Here is a 20,964-nt window from a genome sequence, read left to right on the forward strand (position 1 = left end):
TCTAGTAATGGGCATAACAGCCACAGTTCTTTTCCATCTACCATCATTATTTATAGGACTTTTCCCCCATGTTATAAAATCTCAGTGAGATGAAAATTTGTAGAGCCCTGCAAATCTGTGGATATCCACATCAGGATACCCGTGGACCATGTTTGCAGATTGATGTGGATTCAAAATTTTATATCTAGAGCCCTACAAATCTGCAGATATCTGCTTTATATATGTGGATATCCGCATCTGAGAATGCAGATATTCACAGACCATGTTTGCAGATCGAATGCGATACAAATTTTGTATCCGCACAAAGCTCTAGAAAATCGGATTACCTAATGTCTGCTTGGCACCTAATAGTGTGTTAAAGTTGTCTAAAGAAAAAGTGTTCGGTTATTTTTGAAGGAGGTAAATGGACCTTAATCTAACTCAAATTTAATTTTTATATTTTTGTGCAGAACGTTTGCAGGATGTGTGTGCATCAGTGAGATATGAAAATAGTAAGCCACATTCCAGAAGAATATTGTTCTGTCTACAAATTTTTGGAACATTAAAATGCTGCACAAAGGAGGAGACATTATGAAATACTACATGCAAAATAAAAAAAAAAATGTAGTGCAAAGATCAACATTTGCAGGATTCAAGGTAAGGACTTGCTTTAGTTTTACCATTCAGACATACTGTTACTTGGAATTATTGGAATCATACAGGATTTTAGTACAGTCATGAAATGTCCATCAACTACACAAATGGCTATCCCCTCCAATGTGAGACAGACTATGGTATACCAAGAAACAGTCATATAGATAGGGAGAACAATAAACATCAAAATCCCCAATGTATTAAAAATATCAAACTCTTTGGTGCAGTCCAAAATAAGGATTAAAACATGATAATCTACTTCTATTACTGACTAGCTAGATAATATCTCTATTTATCCAAAATGTAAAAAGTTGATCGAATATTTAAAGATGTTAATTTAGTGTTTGTTCAGGGGCACAAGTCCCATCCCTGCAGCCCCTGAGGTACCTCAGGCTCCAGTTTTCAGGGATTTGGAGGCCTAAATTTAGTCTGTGTTGCTGAGATCCAAGAAAAGGAGCACCAGTGAGTGCAGACAGCACACCAGGTAAGAGAAGCCAGCTTCCAGCTTACTCAGGTGCAAGTATGATCTTACTGATAATTCAGACCTCCAAGGGTCCCTCCTTAGAAGCAGATTGAGCAAGAATGGCTTCCTGCAGCTGCTCGATATCGCCATTCCCTCACTACATCTACCAGTCCTGCGCCTTCTGGAATTCTTGCCACAGCAGAACTGATCTTCCAAACCTAGAAATACCCCCTGCTCCCTATATCCCACCATGCTTTCCCTTCTCTCAGTAACCTGACTCTCCTCACCATCCACCGTGCAATTCACCTCAAGGCTCTTATTCATTGCCACATCCCTGTTTGGGATTATAGCCTTCTTCCACAACTCGTGATTGTATGCCAGGCAGGGCAGGTGAAAGGATGTTTCGCGCCCTTGGCGAAACTTCCACCTTGCGCCCCCCGCCCCCCCCCCAGCCCTGCAGCAGCTCCCCACCCCCCTTTCCGCCCTGAGGCAGGCCCCCCCCCCCCACAGTAGCTCCCTGCCGCCGCCCTCTCCCTCTTGGTCCGGGGAGCCGTGCGGCAACTCCCTGCCGACCCCTCCTTCACTCCCTCCCCTCAGCCCGGGGAGCCGTGCTGCTGCTCGCTCCCTCCCTTCCTCCCCTCGGCCCGGGGAGCCGTGCAGCAGCTCCCTGCCGCCGCCCCCCCCTCCCCTCGGCCCAGGGAGCCGTGCAGCAGCTCCCCATCCTCCCCGAGCATGCCACCACTACTCCACTTCTCCCACCTCCCAGGCTTGTGGTTCAATCAAATGTTTGGTGCCGCAAGTCTGGGAGGGAGAGAAGCATAGCAGGGCAGCGTGCTCAGGGGAGGAGGCGGAACAGAGGTGAGCTGGGGCAGGGAGCAGTTCCCCTGCGCGGCGCTGCCCCCCCCCCCCCGTTACTTGCTGCAGGCGGCCCTCCCCGCGCCCCCCTGCCCCAGCTCACCTTCGCTCCACCGCCTCCCCAGAGCACGCTTTTGGCCACCCCCAACCACTTGGCGCCCTAGGCAACCACCTAGTTGGCCTAGTGGTTGCATGGTTGCACCAGTCCTGATGCCAGGCTGTCATGCAGATTGATCTCTGAGATCTGCTAATTATTCAGTCCACATACCAAGTCTTTGGTCTCCCCCTTTGATTGTCTTCTGTCCACCATCATTGCAAAAGTCATTCTACTAATACAGCTCTCTGGTCTCCACTGAATATGCTTACACCAATGTAGCCTAGCCTCCCTCAACTTTTCTTTAATTGGAGCAACCCATTTTAGGCCCCTTACCACCTCATTTTGTTTCCTATCACAGGGTGAACAACCATTTGACTATCTCAACATCTTCATTTCTGTGGTGGAGAATATACCTCCTTTCTTGTGGCTGGCCAAGTCTTTGTTCCTTATATTATATGGATCAAATTGCAGTTTTATAGACTCCATCTTTGAACTTCACTGGTATCTTTTTTTCACAGAGAAGTGGGGTCAGCTCCTGCCATTTGCACCATGCAGCTTTAGTATGATGCCAGGTATTTCTCAGGGGGGAAACACAGTCAGCAACCACTGGTTGCCTAGGTATTTAAATTCTTTCATTCTTCTCGGCTCTCTGCCTGTGACATGGCGAGTCCTACTCCCTCAGCGATCATAGGCTTGGCGATCTAAGACCAGCCTGCTCAAAACTATGTTGCCATTGTTCAAAGTTGGCTTGCAGGGTCTCACAATCTTCTGCATATGTCACTAACTCATCAGCGAACAGCATGTTACAAGAAGGTTCCCCTCATATAGTCTCACTTATCACATCCATGACAACTGAAAAAAGGGGCTCAAATGCTGCCCCGATGCAGGCCAACATTTACAGGAAGTTCTTTACTGTACCCCCATTTAGTTGTGATTACAACAGTCATTCCATTATGCATATTGTGGATAAGATACATGGCCAATAAGAGAGGTGTCAGAATGCTAACTTCACCAAACTACTTCTCTTGGTATATGATAGTACACCTTCTCCAGGTCCACAAACATCATACCCAGTTGCCAACTCTTTTCTCTAAATGCCTCCATCAGGATTCATAGCACAAATATGTTATCAATTGTGCTCCTTCCCACCATGAATCAATATTGACCCTTCTAAATTCCAACCACTCCATGCAGATGCTTGTCATGCTCTCCCATGCTTTCATGACTTGTGATGTCAGATTAATTGGGTGACAGAAGAGATATTACACTGTGCACTACGTTTAAAAGCAAGTCCCACAAACCTTTTACACCATTCATCTGATGTTTTCTTTTTCTCAAGAGTATAATTGAACAAACTTGTAAGATACTTGATGCCTTCCCTTCCCAATGACTTCACTGCATCCACTGTTACTTCATCTGTCCCAGGTACTTTCTCCTTTTTCCATAGTGCCTCTGCAGCCTTTTCCTCCTGTATACAATCTAGCATGCCCCAGTTCAGCTTACATATTCTGAATTCCTTCACTGGGTTCTCCTCATTCATCACTCTTTCAAAATAATCATTCTAAACTTTGGTTGACTGACTCACTTTTTTTTGGTGCGCAATATACCATACTCGTGTCTAATGTAAGCAAATTCATTCACATCCCTCATCATTCTCTCTTGCCTTGGGGAGTTTATAGATGATCTTCTCTCCCTCATGTCTTCCTAGTCTGTTATATAGCTTGTCACAGGCCATACTTTTAGAGGTCAAAACACTTCTTTTGGATTCCTTTTTTGCCTCCATGTATTCCATCTTATCACTGCTTTTTGAAGGTTACCGCCCCTCTCGCCCAATGGATTCTTTCACTTGAGGATTCCATCTCAGGACTGAATTTCAAATACTCCTTCCTGTCCCCCCAAGTTCTATACAGTTTTCTCCATCCCATGCATATGCCATCTCTAAAGCAAAGGAGAGGGCTACAAGGTGAGGGATTCTTTTTCATGGGAGCAAGCTGAAATATTAAGCTTGAGACTTTGTATGCAGAGAGGAATGGCTGGAATTCTGGCAACCTCCCACTTCTGCTGTGAGAAAAATTGGGAAAAGAGCTGGGTGACTACCTGTGGGAGAAGGAACAGGGAGGGACAGCTGCATTTGGGGACTGAGTCAGACAGGAATCATACTCCTGGTTGACAGCTGTGGAGACTGAAATTGTCTGTTTATATGTAAAGCGGGTATGGCTTTTTTTAGCTTCCCAGTCCCGGCAAAACAAACATGGACTCTGTTTATACAATAGCATTGGAATATCAGTTTCCTTCCTAAAATACTTCAGCGAGTTAGATTTTGATAAAGTATCTGAAGTAACCTCTTTTAGGTATGTGATGAGGCAAAAAGCCCTCAAGCAGAACTTTTTCATACTTAGAGGTAGGAAACTGGATCATTGAGGGTACAGGGATCCAACCCAGCGGACCAAAGTGGTGAGGAAGGACAGCAATGCAAGGATCAGGAGTTGAACCCACTAGGTAAACTGGACAAGCTACTCATCTGAACCAATATGTGATGGGTGTGGATGTTCGTTGACTGCTTTGATTCTGACACTGGTGCAGTAATTCAATTCTACATCGTGTTAGTGTTACCAGTACCAAATATAGATCACGTGAGAGGTAAGCCACTAATATTTGTTAATGATGTTCCAGTCACAAGTGTCCTTTGTTGTGCTCTTCAACAATTCCTTTATTCTGGTAAAAAGAGGAAGCTACTGGACTCTTGCACCAAATTTTTGAGGAGCCAAGTTGTAGAGAAAAAAAAAAAAAGAGACTTTCCCAGCCAATCATGTTTTTCTTTGCCAAGTATTTTAGAAGCAATCACTAAAGACCTTAGGGCAATTAACGACTTTGAGATTCTCCCTGTTCACTAGAAATTGCTTGAAGACAACAGGTGGGATTTTCAAAAGCTTTCAGGACTGCTCTAATTCCCCTCCCACCCCCTGCCCTCTCTCTCCATGAATTCAATGGGAGATTTACTATGGACTTCTATGGAAGCAGAATTAGGCCAATGCTGAGCCCTTTTGAAAAATCTCATCCATAAATCCTAACTAGCTAATTCAAAAGTCAATTTTCTGTTGAACAAAAATTGGAATTAGCCCCCTTACTGCTTGGAAAACAGCAGGAGAGACAGCCTGGTGAAATCAAAACCTATGTTAAAATTAGTAGGAGTTCTGACTTCCAGAGAGAATGGAAGGATTTATATCAAAGTGGACTGCTGGCTCTCTTGTGCCTATATAAAAAGGAAAGCAAAGTAGAGAATGCATTTTATATAAAAAGATGCAGAAGCACATCCATTTAGCACAAGTTGTAGCAAGAGCATAATTGCAAACTAAGTGTAATTTACCTATAACAACATCGTGACCATCAACCAGGCCTGCAGAGAACAGCTCTTGAGAAACGCCATCTGCCGTGTCTGTCCAAAAGGTGACATGAATATGTATTAGTGGCCATAAAATAAAAATCAATATCCAATGCAATTTAAGAAAATATATTTCAGCTTCAAGCACCCAGCTAAGTGTGCTTGAATTCAAAACTGTCTTTATTAGAAAAAGATAAAAAAAGGTACCACAATTTCCCATTGATTATTAGCCCATCATATTCTGCACAACAAGAAACAAGATAACATTTTGAATCTTCATGAAGCCCTTAAAGATCATTGCCTGGTTTTGGCAATTACTTAACTAGATATTTTATACTGCACTCACTGTAATATCAGAGCACCTTACAAGAAAATAAGATAGGGATTTGTTGCTCTGTGATTCTCACTCTCTTTCTCCCAAGGCCGAAAAGGTAATTGTGTTAAGTTCTCTTGTTTAGCTTGCTTTATTATTGTTATGAAGGAAGAGCTACATTGAAGAGATGGGCCCTTTCATTTGGATTTTAAGGTTGCAATTTTCAAGGTAATTCTGATCAGGGAGTTCCATAGCTGTGGAGTAGACACTAAGAGCACAGTCTTCAACTCTCATGTCTTATTCTGTGTACAGCTCCTTCATTCCTGAAGGACGCAATTGTTGTAGAAAGCCAGGGCTAAGGAAGGAGAGAGACCGTGCCTAAAATAGCTCAATCCCCAATCCTGCAGAGCATTGAAGATTAGACCCACAACCTTGTTCTCAATGTTGTCCGTAAATGGGAGGTCAGGTCACTGACCAGAACCCTGGGGTGATGGGATCCAGCCTAATGGTGTTTTTAAGTAAGCAGGCTGCTATATTTGTGATCATTTGGACATTTTCCATGGTTTGTGTACTCATTCCCAGGCTTAGAGAGAGTGGCAGTAATACAGCCTGGAGGTCACAAAAGCATGTATCATGGTGTTTACCTGTCTGTCAGAACAGCGCACTGTCTCCTGGTCAGCCCTTGTTCTCTCTCTTTTTATCCCCACAATCAGTAAGAAATCCAGATAGATGAAGATCTGTTTGGAGGATCATCTAAAGGCTGATCTCCTTAATGATTGTCAGTTATAGGGGCAATTTGTGTACTTATATTAAAAACAAGTGATTGCAAAAATCCCACTATATAAATAAATTACATTAATACGAGAGGAGAGCATATAGCTCTATATACCCCAACACCACTACTATGGGTATATTTTACCCCAAAGAAAACACACACCCCTTCCTATGTCCAAGAAAAATACATCTTTTTTAAGTAATCAAATTTCCCTTCCCATTTAGATTACTTTCTAGGCAGCAGCACTCTTAGTATTTATTCAATTTAGAACACTCTGTTGCAGTGAAATTTGAAGCACAGTTATAGCCCAAATGCTGGTTAAGTGAACAGTATCTTCTTACTCAACCTATCAGCTGTGTGTTTTAACCAATAATATCTGCAAAAATACAGTTTTATGGCTTCTTACAACTATTAGCAATAGAAAGCAAATACAGCTGGAAAAGTGAGCTGGATTCTGAAGTTCCAATTACAATGACTTAATTATTAGTGATGATACACAAACCAGAAATAAATACAGCTAACTTTCAGATAAAGATGGAGTTTGCAGAATTGGCAAATACTTCTCACTTGTAAGACTGAGCAAGTTTTATATGGAAGCAAAAAGAGGCTCATATGTGGACCCCCACAATGCCATTTTCAGAGTAGTATTTCAGACTATAACCACATGTGCTTTCAAGGATACCTTACTCTATTTTCCATCACGCATACAATGATCAGTTTATTGTTACAACATGTGCATTTTTATGGTGTAACTCTTATGTCACCTTGCAAAGCGTCCTTTCTAAATACTACATATTTCACTAGATTAAAATGTGAAACAAAAAGTCTATCCTGTATCTATTATACTGTACAAGATATAACCTCTGTACGAGATATAACCTTATCACTAGAATTTACATATTCTGCACTATTTTTGTTTGGTTTAAATAGTGTAATATAAAACCTTTGCATAGTAGGAAACACTTCAGAGTGGTAATTTATATTAACCATAATCAGTAATCAATTTTGAAATACCCTTTTGAGCACTAAAATAATTATTTTAATTAAAAGTGGTCTTACCTCTGCCTGGAGTAAACTCAAATCGTATGTCATTAAGTTCCTTTCTAGAATTCCTAAAAAACATTCAGTGCAAACATTAAAATAAGTTTGAATAAGCTGTGCTTCACTACAAGTGCATTTAACTTTATAAATAAGTTGCTGTTATATATAACGAGCATTTTACAGTTTTATGGTCTGCTGTTACCCAACTGGAGTATAAAATACAAGCAGACATAAATAAGGTGAAAATCCCAGGGAAACTCAACAATACTGGTCTTATAAGAGCAACCAACAGAATTATGTATTTTAAAGTATAAAGAAAAATAGTAGCATCCGAGTCAGTAAAACAAACTTTTATTATTTGGGGGGGAGGGACGGGGAGGGGCAGGAACCCAGCACCAGTCCTCTAGTACAGGAACAACCCATACTTTAAAAAGTTATTGGCATAATCATTGCTACAGTATTTCAGTATGGTACTTCATATTTTCAGTACTTGATGTACAAAATCTTAATAAAACTCTGTACAATGAAACAAGAATATCTTGCAGAGTATGGTGGATTATATTTAGATTTTTTTTTTTTAAAAAAAAACAAACGAACGATCTTGGCCACACCATTTACAGCCAGAAAATTTCAGGGACCCACATGCTAGAATAAACCTAGAAAACTAATACAAAACAAACATCAGACTTTGTATATAACCCTAATAATGTTAGTTTTCAAGTGAAATAAAAAACATAATAAAGCAATGTTTTGAAAGACAGAACTCTCCCAGCATCATGTACTATAACATTAGAAGCAAATCATCTCTCTACCACCCACCCACCATCGAGGACAGAAATACAGAGCAAGAAAAATGGTTTGTTTTCTCTCCTTGCCTGACAGTTAATGAGAAACAGTACAAAACACGCAAGTCTTGGGAATTCAAAACTATAAGCAACCCAATACGAAGGCTAATTTTTGGTTTAACAATTTATATAGCAATACTTAGTTTTTAAAAAAGCAGTACAGAAACAGTTAACAATAAGCTTTTCTAATAAAAAGGCTAGAGCAATGAACATTTAAAAATTATATTAAAACAAACTGTTTCCTATGTATTACTTATGAAATGCAAAATTACCTTTACTAATATATTGGCTAATGCAACAGGCCATTACAACAGGTTAAAGAAGTCTTTGTTTCCATTAACTAAAGAAGAAGCTACAATTGTGTTTTCCCAGTGCCAACTGTTCCAGTCACACCACAATCCCCTACGTCATTTATTTGTCTGTCTACTTTAAAGACAAAGGTATTGTTGTATACATTTTCTGTTGCAAGATACTTTGGCAAATAAAATTCTATATAAGAAAGGAATGTCATAGAAAATCTCTGTGTGAATGAACAGAGTTACTCTACAACAGTGGTGGGCGGCCTGTCAGGGTAATCTGCTGGTGGGCCACAAGACAGTTTGTTTACATTGACCGTCCGCAGACATGGCCACCTGCAACTCCCAGTGGCCGCGGTTTGCTGTTCCCAGCCAATGGGTGCTTCAGGAAGTGGTGCGGGCCGCAGGGACATGCTGGCCACCATTTCCCGCAGCACGACTGCAGAACATCCTTATACTGCATCACTGACCACCAAGTTCAATGAATGAGAACTGCATGGGACAAAAAAAGCTAGAGGGTTTAACTCTCGGATCCGTGTCCGCACTCCTCTGTTCTTTCCTCTCATGTTGGCACCATTATCGTAGCCCTGATCTCTCATGTCAGTTATTGCAATTCCTGTATCTTCCAGCTTTTTAAGAAGCACATTTGTCATACCAGCTCCTGTAGTACCATCAATGTCAATAAATTCTAGAAAATGCTCTCTGACAGTCACCATTGCAGGGACATTTTCACTAGGTTCTGTTGTTGTTACAAAACGCACCATTAAAGTCATTTGTTCCGTATGGCTGATGTCAGGTGTGCAACCCAGAATAACAGAGTAATATCTTGCTGACTTCAGATCTGCCACAATCTTCTGTTTGACTTTTATTGCCAGTAACTGTATGATCTCATTTTTAATTGTTTTTCCCAAGGTAATGGTATGTGTACATTTCTCGGGTGGTGACTCTTCTTAGATGCTCCCGGAGTATGCATCAAACTCAGCCATCAGCTCCACAATTAAAAGGAAGCTTCCATTGTTTGGCACATACAGCTGATCTGAAATGGCATGCAGTGCTAGGTTTTGGGTAGCAAGCATTCTTACAATGGCAATGAGCCTTTTCAGAACATTTTGCCAGTAAAGAGACTCTGATGCAATCTTCTCTTGATGCTGATCCTCTATGGTGGCCTTTAACCTTCGTCTCATCTCAAGCTCTTTCCATCTATGGAATGCTCTCTGGTGATTTGCTGCCTTCTCATGGCATGCCAGATTTCTAGACAGATTTTTCCAGCCCTTTGTTCCTGTAGAACCCAGTGTGGCTGGAACATTAGACTGGAAGAGTCTGCAACAAAAACAGTATGCAGCATTCTGGGTTTTTGAGTACATAAGCCAAGGCCTCTCCACTTTGTCACCATTGGGGATTTCACGCCAGTAATGTGTTGGATGGAAACTTCTATTTTCATTGTCTTTGGGGAACATGAAGTCTTTCACTTGCTGTGGCATTTGAGATGGAGAGATGGATGCTGCAGTAGCTGCCAGGTCACCTGTACTCTGACTAACTGGTAGATCAGGCATCTCCTCACCACTCACGTTCTCACTGGGGCCGGGAGGCTCACCGTGAACATCTGTGTCTATGTATCTCAGGAGAGCTCCTTCCCGCTTAGATAGAAAAGCTCCCTTTGCTTTCTTTCTTTTTCTGAATGCTGCCCCAGAGGGGCATTTTCTTCTTTCACTCATGACTGCTGTTCTGTGCCAGCTATAGTGGCTCTCAACACTCAATTGAAGGGGACAAATAAGCAGGCTGGTAGCAGGACCTGAGTGAGGGAAGATATCAGCGTCTTAAGGGCCTAACTGGCTCCTACTACTTCAGTTGACTGCCTGTTCTCCGCAAGTGGGTTCAGGGAAGCAGCAGGAAACAGGAAGCTCCCTGAGAAGCTGGAGTTAATCAGTCCAGTCTCCTGGGGGTGCTAGAGAGATACATAAGAGGCTCCTCCCTCCTCCTTTCTCTCCCTGCAGCTTCTGCTGCTTTCCGTTATTCCCTCTCCCCTTTTCTCCTGCCTGCCTGTTATGTCTCTTGTGCCCTCCTTCCTCCACCACAGCACTCCACCATCTCTGTGCATATGCAGAGAGAAAAAATATGCACCAGCAGCAGACAATTTTCTACACTCTGGGTCCACAGTCTGGCACCAGAAGCAGCTGCCTCAGTTCACCTCATGGTAAGGCCAGCCCTGTGAAAGGGGCCACCAATACAACCCTCAACATGGACCCAAGTACAAAGGAGGTGTGGTGTGGTTGTGGCTGTTAGTTCTGTACCCTGCCCATAGTGTTGCCCCATTGTCTCCACTTTGGTCTCTGTGCAAAGCTTGGTTTTTGTCAGGGTGAGGTGAATTTCACCCACAATATGATTTAAAAACACATTAAATAACTTATTTCAATATATACTTTCTCTAAATATGTCCAAGCTACTTGTACTTATTGCGGACTAAAACTGGAGGTTAGTTTATAGCTTTAAAATATGCTTGAGTGGTCCAAGTGTAAAATAAACTTCTGAATAATATCTGAAATGGGTAAGACATCATTCACCTGCTGCAATAGCTTAGCAAGAGCCAATCCAATTTTTAACAGTTTTTTAGAAAAAAGTAAAAAAAAAATTCCATTTGGGCTCAATGAAGTTTTCATCTGAGAACAAACTATTCAAGAAATGTAAGAATGTGTGGAAACAGGCTTATAATTAAAGTGCTTCATCAACCATAACTACAGCACTGCTTTAACAGAGGAAAGCATAGGGTTTTTTTTTCCATTCTAGCTGCAGCAATGTTTATTAAAAACTGCTTTAATATACACAGTTCCTTTTTTCCAGTACTTTTTCCACTCACAGTTTCTTCCCATGTATATGAGATCAGACTGCTTATATAGACAGTACAGCATTCAAGCCTAAAACCACTGCCTTCATATTTACCAGGAAAAAGGCGTTTCGGCCAGTTCAGCATGCAAGAAAGCCACTGGATGTTTCCTATACATCCTAAAGAATTTCCTTAAGATTCTACAGGGATTGTGGTGCAAAAATCTCCTTTCCTTTCAGATTTCCAATTTTGGAATTAGTTAATTTTCACCATCAATAAAACATTAGTTCATTTGCAAAACAGCAATCTCTCTCATTTTTTGGAAACAGCAAGCAGGCTAAGCCCAGAGACTAACTTAATTGCTGTAGCACACTCTTTTTTCTAATGAACAGCTCAATCTATTTGAAAAGCTATTAGCAGTAGAATGTGTTTTGCAGTCCATTACTCTTCTCTTCAGTAAGGAAACTATAAGCAGGTTCAAATTTCAGTGTACCAGGCCATGAAGTCTTACTGTAGGAAAACTAAATCCAACAAGCAGACACATTCAGCCATGACTGAGATCTATCATCACTTGCTAGATACATGATATAGTCAGGAAACAGCAAAACATAACAAAAATAGACACTTCACCTTACCAAAATGAGCTAGAAGATATTGAAAAATTACAAAGCTACAGGCAATGTTTACAATGAAAAGTATCCACCTACTGAATATACCAGACACTTGAAAATTATTTCAACTTTGAAGTATCTGGCACTTTATTCTAGCAAAACAGATACTAACAGGTAATTTGGTATAATCTAATAGAAATATATAGCTAATGCAACTATGCAGTTATCTGATTAGTAACATACCGCCTTTTATTAGGCTCATTTGCTTCCGCATTCAAATCAACATCCATTAATCAGGAGAGAATTAGTATAAAATGATGTTTCTCTCTGGAAAAACCAGGGAGGCTCTGGCTTTCAAGTAGCCTTACCAAGAAAAGAAAAAGCTCTCTCGTTCTTTTGGCTCACTTCCAATATCAGATTCCCAGAAATATGTGGAATAATTTATTCAGCAGAGGACTGACAGTGTACTTCACATTAAACACCCATTGAAAAAGCAAGTGAGTCAAATGTCTAACATCCCCCTTATACAGGGCACTGTTTTACCAAATGCAGGAGGCATCACCTCCTGGCACTCGGTATCTGCATACTGCCTTTTGAAGCTAGTGCAACAGGAGCACCAACTCTTTACTCCATGCTTTTTATGGGATGAACAATAGACTCATACTCCATCAGATTTGTACCAACACTGAATTGTCCAGGCTATGTGTGTTTTCACTGGGAAACGGAGAAATCCAAAATACAGCACTTGGGAACATTATATGAATTTGTACTATTCTGGGGGCTGTGTGTCTAGCAACCACAGATTAAATTTTCCCAGCTGGAACATACAGTACATAAGACATTAAAGTATTATATACTATTTGATGCAAGTTACTAATAAGCACCTTTTAAATGCTCTGACTTTCAGAGCAGCATGTATGCAAAACACAGTTTAACAGTTACAAAAGGGTACTGCATCATTTCACTGTATGCAGTTTGCCTCCCAGGGAAATGAAAGGCCTGCTATAGTCTGGAGTTTGGGGTTGTTGACTTTTTTGGACTGTGGCATCTTACAACCAAAAGACTAAATTATGACCTAACTTTCACTGCACCAAGACACAAGCTACAGGCCCCAAAATACCACAAAATTAGCTACAAAGTTTTGTAGTGCTTATTGGTCATGCTACATGTAGTTTGAGAGCACAACTTTCAAAGATAGGCTACAACTGTTCCATCATATGGACTACCCTTTATAGATTCTCCGACGGACCACCTCCCCTCCCAGTTGCAATCACATAATGTCTCCGTGGCAATTTCAGCAATTGCTTACATGGAAAAACAGCAAGGGAAGTATTCATGTGCATTAAGTATTTATTTTTTCCATTTAGGAAAGTTATTTTTACTGTCTTTTTCATTTCAGCTCCCCATGGTGCTGGAGCATCATTCTGTCTCATCTAGTCAGTTTCTTTAAGGCCTAGTAAGTTTTACCAGAATACTATGTAGGTTAGGAATGTGAAATGAAATAAATTATATCTCAAACCAGTATAGCTAGTCTGGAAAAAGCCATAGCGTAGATCGAGTGATACCAGCCAAGAAGTATACACATTCAGTTCAAGGAACTGGTTTAGATTATACTGGCAATAGAGTTCTTTTGCCAGTATAAGATGCATCTCCAACAGGGAAATTGCCAGTATACCTCTACAGGGAACGCTTTCTAGCAATAACAAGGTGCAATTTGGAAATAAAGGAGGAAAAGAGCCAGTATCATGTGGCCAGCCGGTTTCTGAAGACCACCAGCAATTGTTCCGTTGGCCACAGTTTAGGAAGGAGACAAACTTTTGAGTTTACACAGTGCTCTCCTTCAGCTCTGGGAAGTGTACTCAGAGTGTTACAGATAAATACAAGGTGGAACAGATAGTTTAACGTAAGTAGTTAACACATTTCAAGGGATCATTTAAGGTGAAGTGGCCAGTTAACACCTCTCCTGTCTGAGGGGTGGGGGAGGGGATGGAGATTAGTGGGTCATAATTTGTTGTAATTAGCCATAAATCCACTCTCTTTCTTAAAACCATGATTTTTAGTATCTAGCAAAGTTATGAATGTAAGCTCCCAGGCTTGTCTTTTGAAGGTGTTATGCACGATGAGGACAGAGGTCAGATATAAAGTGATCCCTTTGTGAAGAGTTCACAATATAGGCGATACGGTATTTTTGTCTTTTATCATTTTTCTGGCGTGAGTTCATTCAACGGCAAAGTGACAGCTTTGCCTATGTCAAGGTTCCTCCCCCACTCTGAACTCTAGGGTACAGATGTGGGGACCTGCATGAAAAACCTCCTAAGCTTATCTCTACCAGCTTAAGTCAAAACTTCCCCAAGGTACAAAATATTCCCCCCGTTGTCCTTGGACTGGCCGCTACCACCACCAAACTAATACTGGTTACTGGGGAAGAGCTGTTTGGACGCGTCCTTCCCCCCAAAATACTTCCCAAAACCTTGCACCCCACTTCCTGGACAAGGTTTGGTAAAAAGCCTCACCAATTTGCCTAGGTGACTACAGACCCAGACCCTTGGATCTGAGAACAATGAAAAAGCATTCAGTTTTTTACAAGACGACTTTTAATAAAAAATAGAAGTAAATAGAAATAAAGAAATCCCCCCTGTAAAATCAGGATGGTAGATATCTTACAGGGTAATTAGATTCAAAAACATAGAGAACCCCTCTAGGCAAAACCTTAAGTTACAAAAAAGATACAGACAGAAATAGTTATTCTATTCAGCACAATTCTTTTCTCAGCCATTTAAAGAAATCATAATCTAACACATACCTAGCTAGATTACTTACTAAAAGTTCTAAGACTCCATTCCTGGTCTATCCCCGGCCAAGACGACTACAGACAGACACAGACCCTTTGTTTCTCTCCCTCCTCCCAGCTTTTGAAAGTATCTTGTCTCCTCATTGGTCATTTTGGTCAGGTGCCAGCGAGGTTACCTTTAGCTTCTTAACCCTTTACAGGTGAGAGGAGCTTTCCCCTGGCCAGGAGGGATTTCAAAGGGGTTTACCCTTCCCTTTATATTTATGACAGCCTAAATAACAACTATATGGGTGACACAATCAGTGCATTGGATGAGGTACACCACTTGCTGTAATTGGCATGTGGATCTTGAATGATGTGTTTTGGGGAGTGTTGAGGATTGTAGCAGTGAAGGTATGTCTGTAGGTCTTGCATCTGTTGTTCTGGAAGGGTCAGGTGTGCCCTGGTCTATGGGGAGCTTGCTTCTGATGAGCTTAGAGAAGTTTGAAGGTTGTTTGAAGGCCAGGAGGAGGATCAGGAAAGATTTCTTTCAGGATGTTTTTCCCATTGAGTATGGGATGTAGTTGTTTAATGACACCCTGTACGAGTTACAGTGTAGGGCGGTAGGTGACAACTAGAGCATATGCAGTTGAAGAGGATTTTATTTCTGTATTGAAGCAGATTCTCTAGGCGTATTTGCATGGCCTGTTTCAAAGTATGAAAACAACCATGGTTACTAGCCATGGGTACTAAGATGGCTCTCCAGTATGCCAGCCTCTTCACGGGCCACCTTGAAGAAGAATTTCTGGACAAAATGCACCAGGAAACCAATGAGATATCTGAGATGCATTGATTATATTTTCATCCTCTGGACAGACAACCTAAACTCCCTCAGATTTTCACCACATTCGCAACCACCAATACCCATCCATTAAACTCTCGCTAAAAAATGTTCACACTAGCATCAGCTTCAACAATGAAACCCTACAAACAACTATATACAAGAAACCCAGAGATCACCACACCTACCTCCCAAATCTAGTAACCACCCAAAACTCACCAAGAAATCAGTTATCTACAGCTAGACACTTGTGTACCACAGAATACGCTTCGAGGAGACAGTCCAGGATATACATCTTAAAACATTTAGAGATGAAAAGAGATCTAGCATGTCTTTCAGTCTCTCTCCTTACCAAATGCAGGACCACAAATTGTCTGAAAGCAGTTTATAATTTTCTCTAGTCCATTTGCTATTTAAAAGTTATTTTCAGAATAACTTCTATTAACAGTTGTTAACCTAGAGATTTTTTGCAAGCCCACTTCTAGCATTTGATATGTGAATTGTGTTATCTGGTGTTGGACATACAGATCAGGCTGCAATATTTGTCCTGTGACTGGAGATGCCAAATTCTTAGAATGAGATTATCAGCAGCACAAATACTGGTAATTGAGGATTGTTTGCTGCAAACATTTTCTTATACACACACACACACACACACACACACACACACACACACACACACTCACTCTTCAAATTCACTGTTTCTGTGAATTTGTTTGCTGAAATATTCAATGAAAGTGAGCACAAAGGCATAACTATAGCCAATTCCATTGCCTTTTTTTTTTTATTATTATTATTATTATTTGAGTACATAGCCAAGGAAAGTTTGGTGGCATTCATTTACCCAACAGTATTGCTGACTGCAACATTTTTATGGCTGATTTAGAACAACGCTTCCTCAGCTCTCATCCCCTAATGCCCCTACTCTACATTGACAACATCTTCATCCTATGGACCCATGGAAAAGAAGCCCTTGAGGAATTCCACCATGATTTCAACAATTTACATCCCACCATCAACCTCAGCCTGGACTAGTCCACACAAGAGATCCACTTCCTGGACACTACGGTGCTAATAAGCGATGGTCACATAAACACCACCCTATACCGGAAACCTACTGACCGCTATGCTTACCTACATGCCTCCAGCTTTCATCCAGACCACACCACATGATCTATTGTCTACAGCCAAGCTCTACGATACAACCACATTTGCTCCAACCCCTCAGACAGAGACACCTACAAGATCTCTATCAAGTGTTCTTACAACTACAATACCCACCTGCTGAAGTGAAGAAACAGATTGACAGAGCCAGAAGAGTACCCAGAAGTCACCTACTACAGGACAGGCCCAACAAAGAAAACAACAGAACACCACTAGCCATCACCTTCAGCCCCCAACTAAAACCTCTCCAAAGCATCATTAAGGATCTACAACCTATCCTGAAGGACGACCCATCACTCTCACAAATCTTGGGAGACAGGCCAGTCCTTGCTTACAGACAGCCCCCCAACCTGAAGCAAATACTCACCAGCAGCCACACACCACACAACAGAACCACTAACCCTGGAATCTATCCTTGCAACAAAGCCCGTTGCCAACTGTGTCCACATATCTACATAGGGCCTAATCATATCAGCCACACTATAAGAGAACTTCACATCTTCACACATGTTCACCTGCACATCTACCAATGTGATATATGCCATCATAGAATATCAAGATTGGAAGGGACCTCAGGTCGTCATCTAGTCCAACCCCCTGCTCAAAGCAGGACCAATCCCCAATTTTTGCCCCAGATCCCAAATGGCCCCCTCAAGGATTGAACTCACAACCCTGGGTTTAGCAGGCCAATGCTCAAACCACTGAGCTATCCCTCCCCCGAAGGCATTGTGCCAGCAATGCCCCTCTGCCATGTACATTGGCCAAACCGGACAGTCTCTCCATAAAAGAATAAATGGACACAAATCAGACGTCAAGAATTATAACATTCAAAAACCAGTCGGAGAACACTTCAATCTCTCTGGTCACTCGATTACAGACCTAAAAGTGGCAATTCTTCAACAAAAAAACTTTAAAAACAGACTCCAACGAAGAGACTGCTGAATTGGAATTAATTTGCAAACTGGGCACCATTAACTTAGTCTTGAATAAAGACTGGGAGCAGATGTGTCATTACACAGAGTAAAACTATTTCCCCATGTTTATTTCCCTCCCCTACTGTTCCTCACACATTCTTGTCAACTGCTGGAAATGGCCCACCTTGAGTATCACTACAAAAGGTTTTTGTTTTTCCTCTTCTTCTGGTAATAGCTCACCTTACCTGATCACTCTCCTTACAGTGTGTATGATAACACCCATTGTTTCATGTTCTCTGTGTATATAAAATCTCCCCATTGAATTTTCCACTGCATGCACCCGATGAAGTGAGCTGTAGCTCACAAAAGCTTATGCTCAAACAAATTTGTTAGTCTCTAAGGTGCCACAAGTACTCCTTTTCTTTTTGCGGATACAGACTAACACAGCTGCTACTCTGAAAATTATCTTTTACGGAATTCCAGCCAGTTTTCAATCCAGGTGACAGTATTAGTGTTTGAGCTAATTTGAATTAATTTTAGAGGCAGGATTTCATGAGACTATCAGATGTTTTATTAAACTCGGAACAATTGCCTGCTGCATTCCCTTCATCCATTAATTGTGCAACAGTCAAACAAAGCAAGACTTTTGTTAGGCAAGACCCACAGAAATCCACAATGCTTATTGCTTACAGTCACATTATCCTCTGGACATTTAATGATATCTTTAAATTATTTGTTACATTTTAAGAAGGCTAGATAAAAGCTACAGTTAGGTTTCGGGAATTCAGAGCATCACTTTTCTTTTGGTGTAAGCTGCCTTTGCTTTTCTGGTCTTTAGCCATCTCTCAAGGGCTAATTAGCGGAAGTGATACAATAAATTAACTTGCTAATTCCCTTGATATGCTTAGATGCAGGTCCTGTGGACTAGCTCATTTGTATGTAGATTTCCCAGGTATTCCTTTCCTTTTTTTTTTTTTATTTTAGCAGTTCCTATTCTGTAAGTTATAAGTTACTTTTCATTAGTTAGTTGTTCAAACTGATTCCATTTATTTTTGTTCGACAGAAATGTGAGAAGAAAGGAATTCAGTATCTTAGTCATTAAATTAATCTCCCTCATAATTTGTTAACTACTTTCTTCTAGTACTACTCTCTGTCTCTAATATATCTGTGAAACTCTACTCTTTGAAACACACACACCTTTTTGCAGTCCCTTGTCATGCTTATTTGGCAGGCAGCTATGTTTCTTGCTTCTTCAGAAGCACTGCAGCCTGAGGCACCTTAATTATGGTAGTTTGGGGAGATTTCCCAGCTTTTTTCCTGCAGTAGAGCAGCATACACTAAAGCACATTAACTGAAGTTAATTTTCCAAAACTGCTTTCTTGATAGCTAATAGGCACATTAGTCACTTTCAGGTGCCAAAGTTCTACAGAGCCACTTTCAATCACCCCTCCCCCCTACACCAAAACATAATGAATGACTATTTAATCATACCACAACATTTTGGCAGGCATCACCATTGCAGTGTGATTTTGGTATTTAAACCCTACACTTTATGACAGACATTTTTAAATCCTTCATTGATTTTTTGCTTTCACTGTCATCATGTGATGCAGATGTTAAAAAGCTAAGGTATCCCACTTTCTGGTTTGATAAGTACTATGTTTTCATACAGAAACTAAAGCAAGGTGGCCGCTCATTTTATCACGTGATCTTTCTCAGCCTGGCCTTTCCTCTTTTAGAAGATGACCCAAAGGCCAAAATAGAATAAGTGTGTGCGCGCGCGTGTGTGTGAGAGAGCAAGTGAGTGAGAGAGAATCTACAAAACAAAACTTCTGCTTAAAAAGCAATGACTGTGGGAAGTACAACCACTGAAACCGCAAAGTGAACTTGATTGTAGGGGAAGCATGAGACAAGACAGTATAATTTCATGCACCCACGTTTAAAAAACACATTAAGTAGTTTTTACAAATAATTACCTAACTATACTCCTGCTATGGTCAAGTAACCATGTTCCACAGGCTAACTACAAAGAATCTACCAGTACTGACTACCATTTATGGTTGGAGATTAAGATAGGACACTATGTTTTTGCAATTGTAAATTGAACAGATATTAAATGGGAGTATATATATTTTTATTTGTAAAGTGTCATCAGTTAGATATCTAAATGCTGATATGAATGAGACCAGAATGAAATAGATATCTGAAAACTAGACACAGTATAGTTCAAATCAAGTTGAGCTAGCCGGGATAGATGACAAGTAACAAGTCTCCATGCATTTCTTTTTAATATTATACCAAAAACTTTTTTTTAAATAAGCAGTAAAGCTATTGAAAATAAGTTGTTTTACTTTTAGCCCACTTTCCAGAGAAAATGGACACCGTGATTCTTATTTATCAATTTCAACTTAAAAAGAAGTTTGTGATTTCATATATTTATTGTTCTGCAATACCAGAATCTGTACAAAATGCCATTTTGTACAGATACTGAAGTTTCATATGACTGTTCACTGAATACTCTTCAAGAGGAACACAAGCAACACTATTTTCCAACATGAGACTTCAAGACCTCCCTTTTCTGCTTCCTTCCCAAGAAAGGACAGGTTGACAAGAAAAAAAAATTAGCTTGTAGATCTATTTTGATCTAGCACGAAATGATACGAAATGATACTAAGGCTACTGCCAGTTTCATTCCAGAAAAAGTTGGTTAGCAGACATGCATATAAAAAACAAATTAAAAAAAAAAAAGTGGAACTTATGTTCACCTCAAGACTTGGAGGTGAACTGAGAAGGGGGAGGGAACACTAAAATGGGCTTCTAAGAACTAGACTAGGAACACTTCTACATAAAAGCAATGTAACAGGGACATCTGTATTCATTACCTGTACATCTATCTCAGCCCACCCCTTAACACACAGAAGGATATTCTATATTCAGATAGACAAGACAGACAGCAACAGTAAGAAATTAAGTTGTGCTGCTGCCAGAATACTCATTCTCACCCAGCTGCAGCCTGGTTTTACTCTGTCTTAACTGAGCCAGACGTACACAGGTAGCTGCAGCAGCGCTGACCTGAGGAAGGATTCCCCACACCCACCCTTTGAATTCTTTTCTGTGTTGACGATGCAAAGAAAAATACTTCT

The 20,964-nt window shown here is 40.8% G+C and overlaps 1 protein-coding gene across 2 annotated transcripts in view; it reads right to left on the reverse strand.

The window, feature by feature from the left end:
* Positions 1–20,964, reverse strand: part of STK39 (serine/threonine kinase 39) — a 197,660-nt gene that overhangs the window by 40,025 nt on the left and 136,671 nt on the right. For both annotated transcript variants that reach the window (XM_084642577.1, XM_084642576.1), the window contains 2 exons: positions 7,578–7,630; positions 5,416–5,484 (listed from right to left, as the gene is read on the reverse strand). In XM_084642577.1, coding sequence (XP_084498703.1) covers positions 5,416–5,484; positions 7,578–7,630 — 122 coding nt within the window. The remainder of the gene's footprint in view (positions 1–5,415; positions 5,485–7,577; positions 7,631–20,964) is intronic.

This window comes from Lepidochelys olivacea (assembly GCF_965140295.1).
Source record: "Lepidochelys olivacea isolate rLepOli2 genome assembly, chromosome: 11".
In the NCBI taxonomy this organism is placed as follows: domain Eukaryota; kingdom Metazoa; phylum Chordata; order Testudines; family Cheloniidae; genus Lepidochelys; species Lepidochelys olivacea.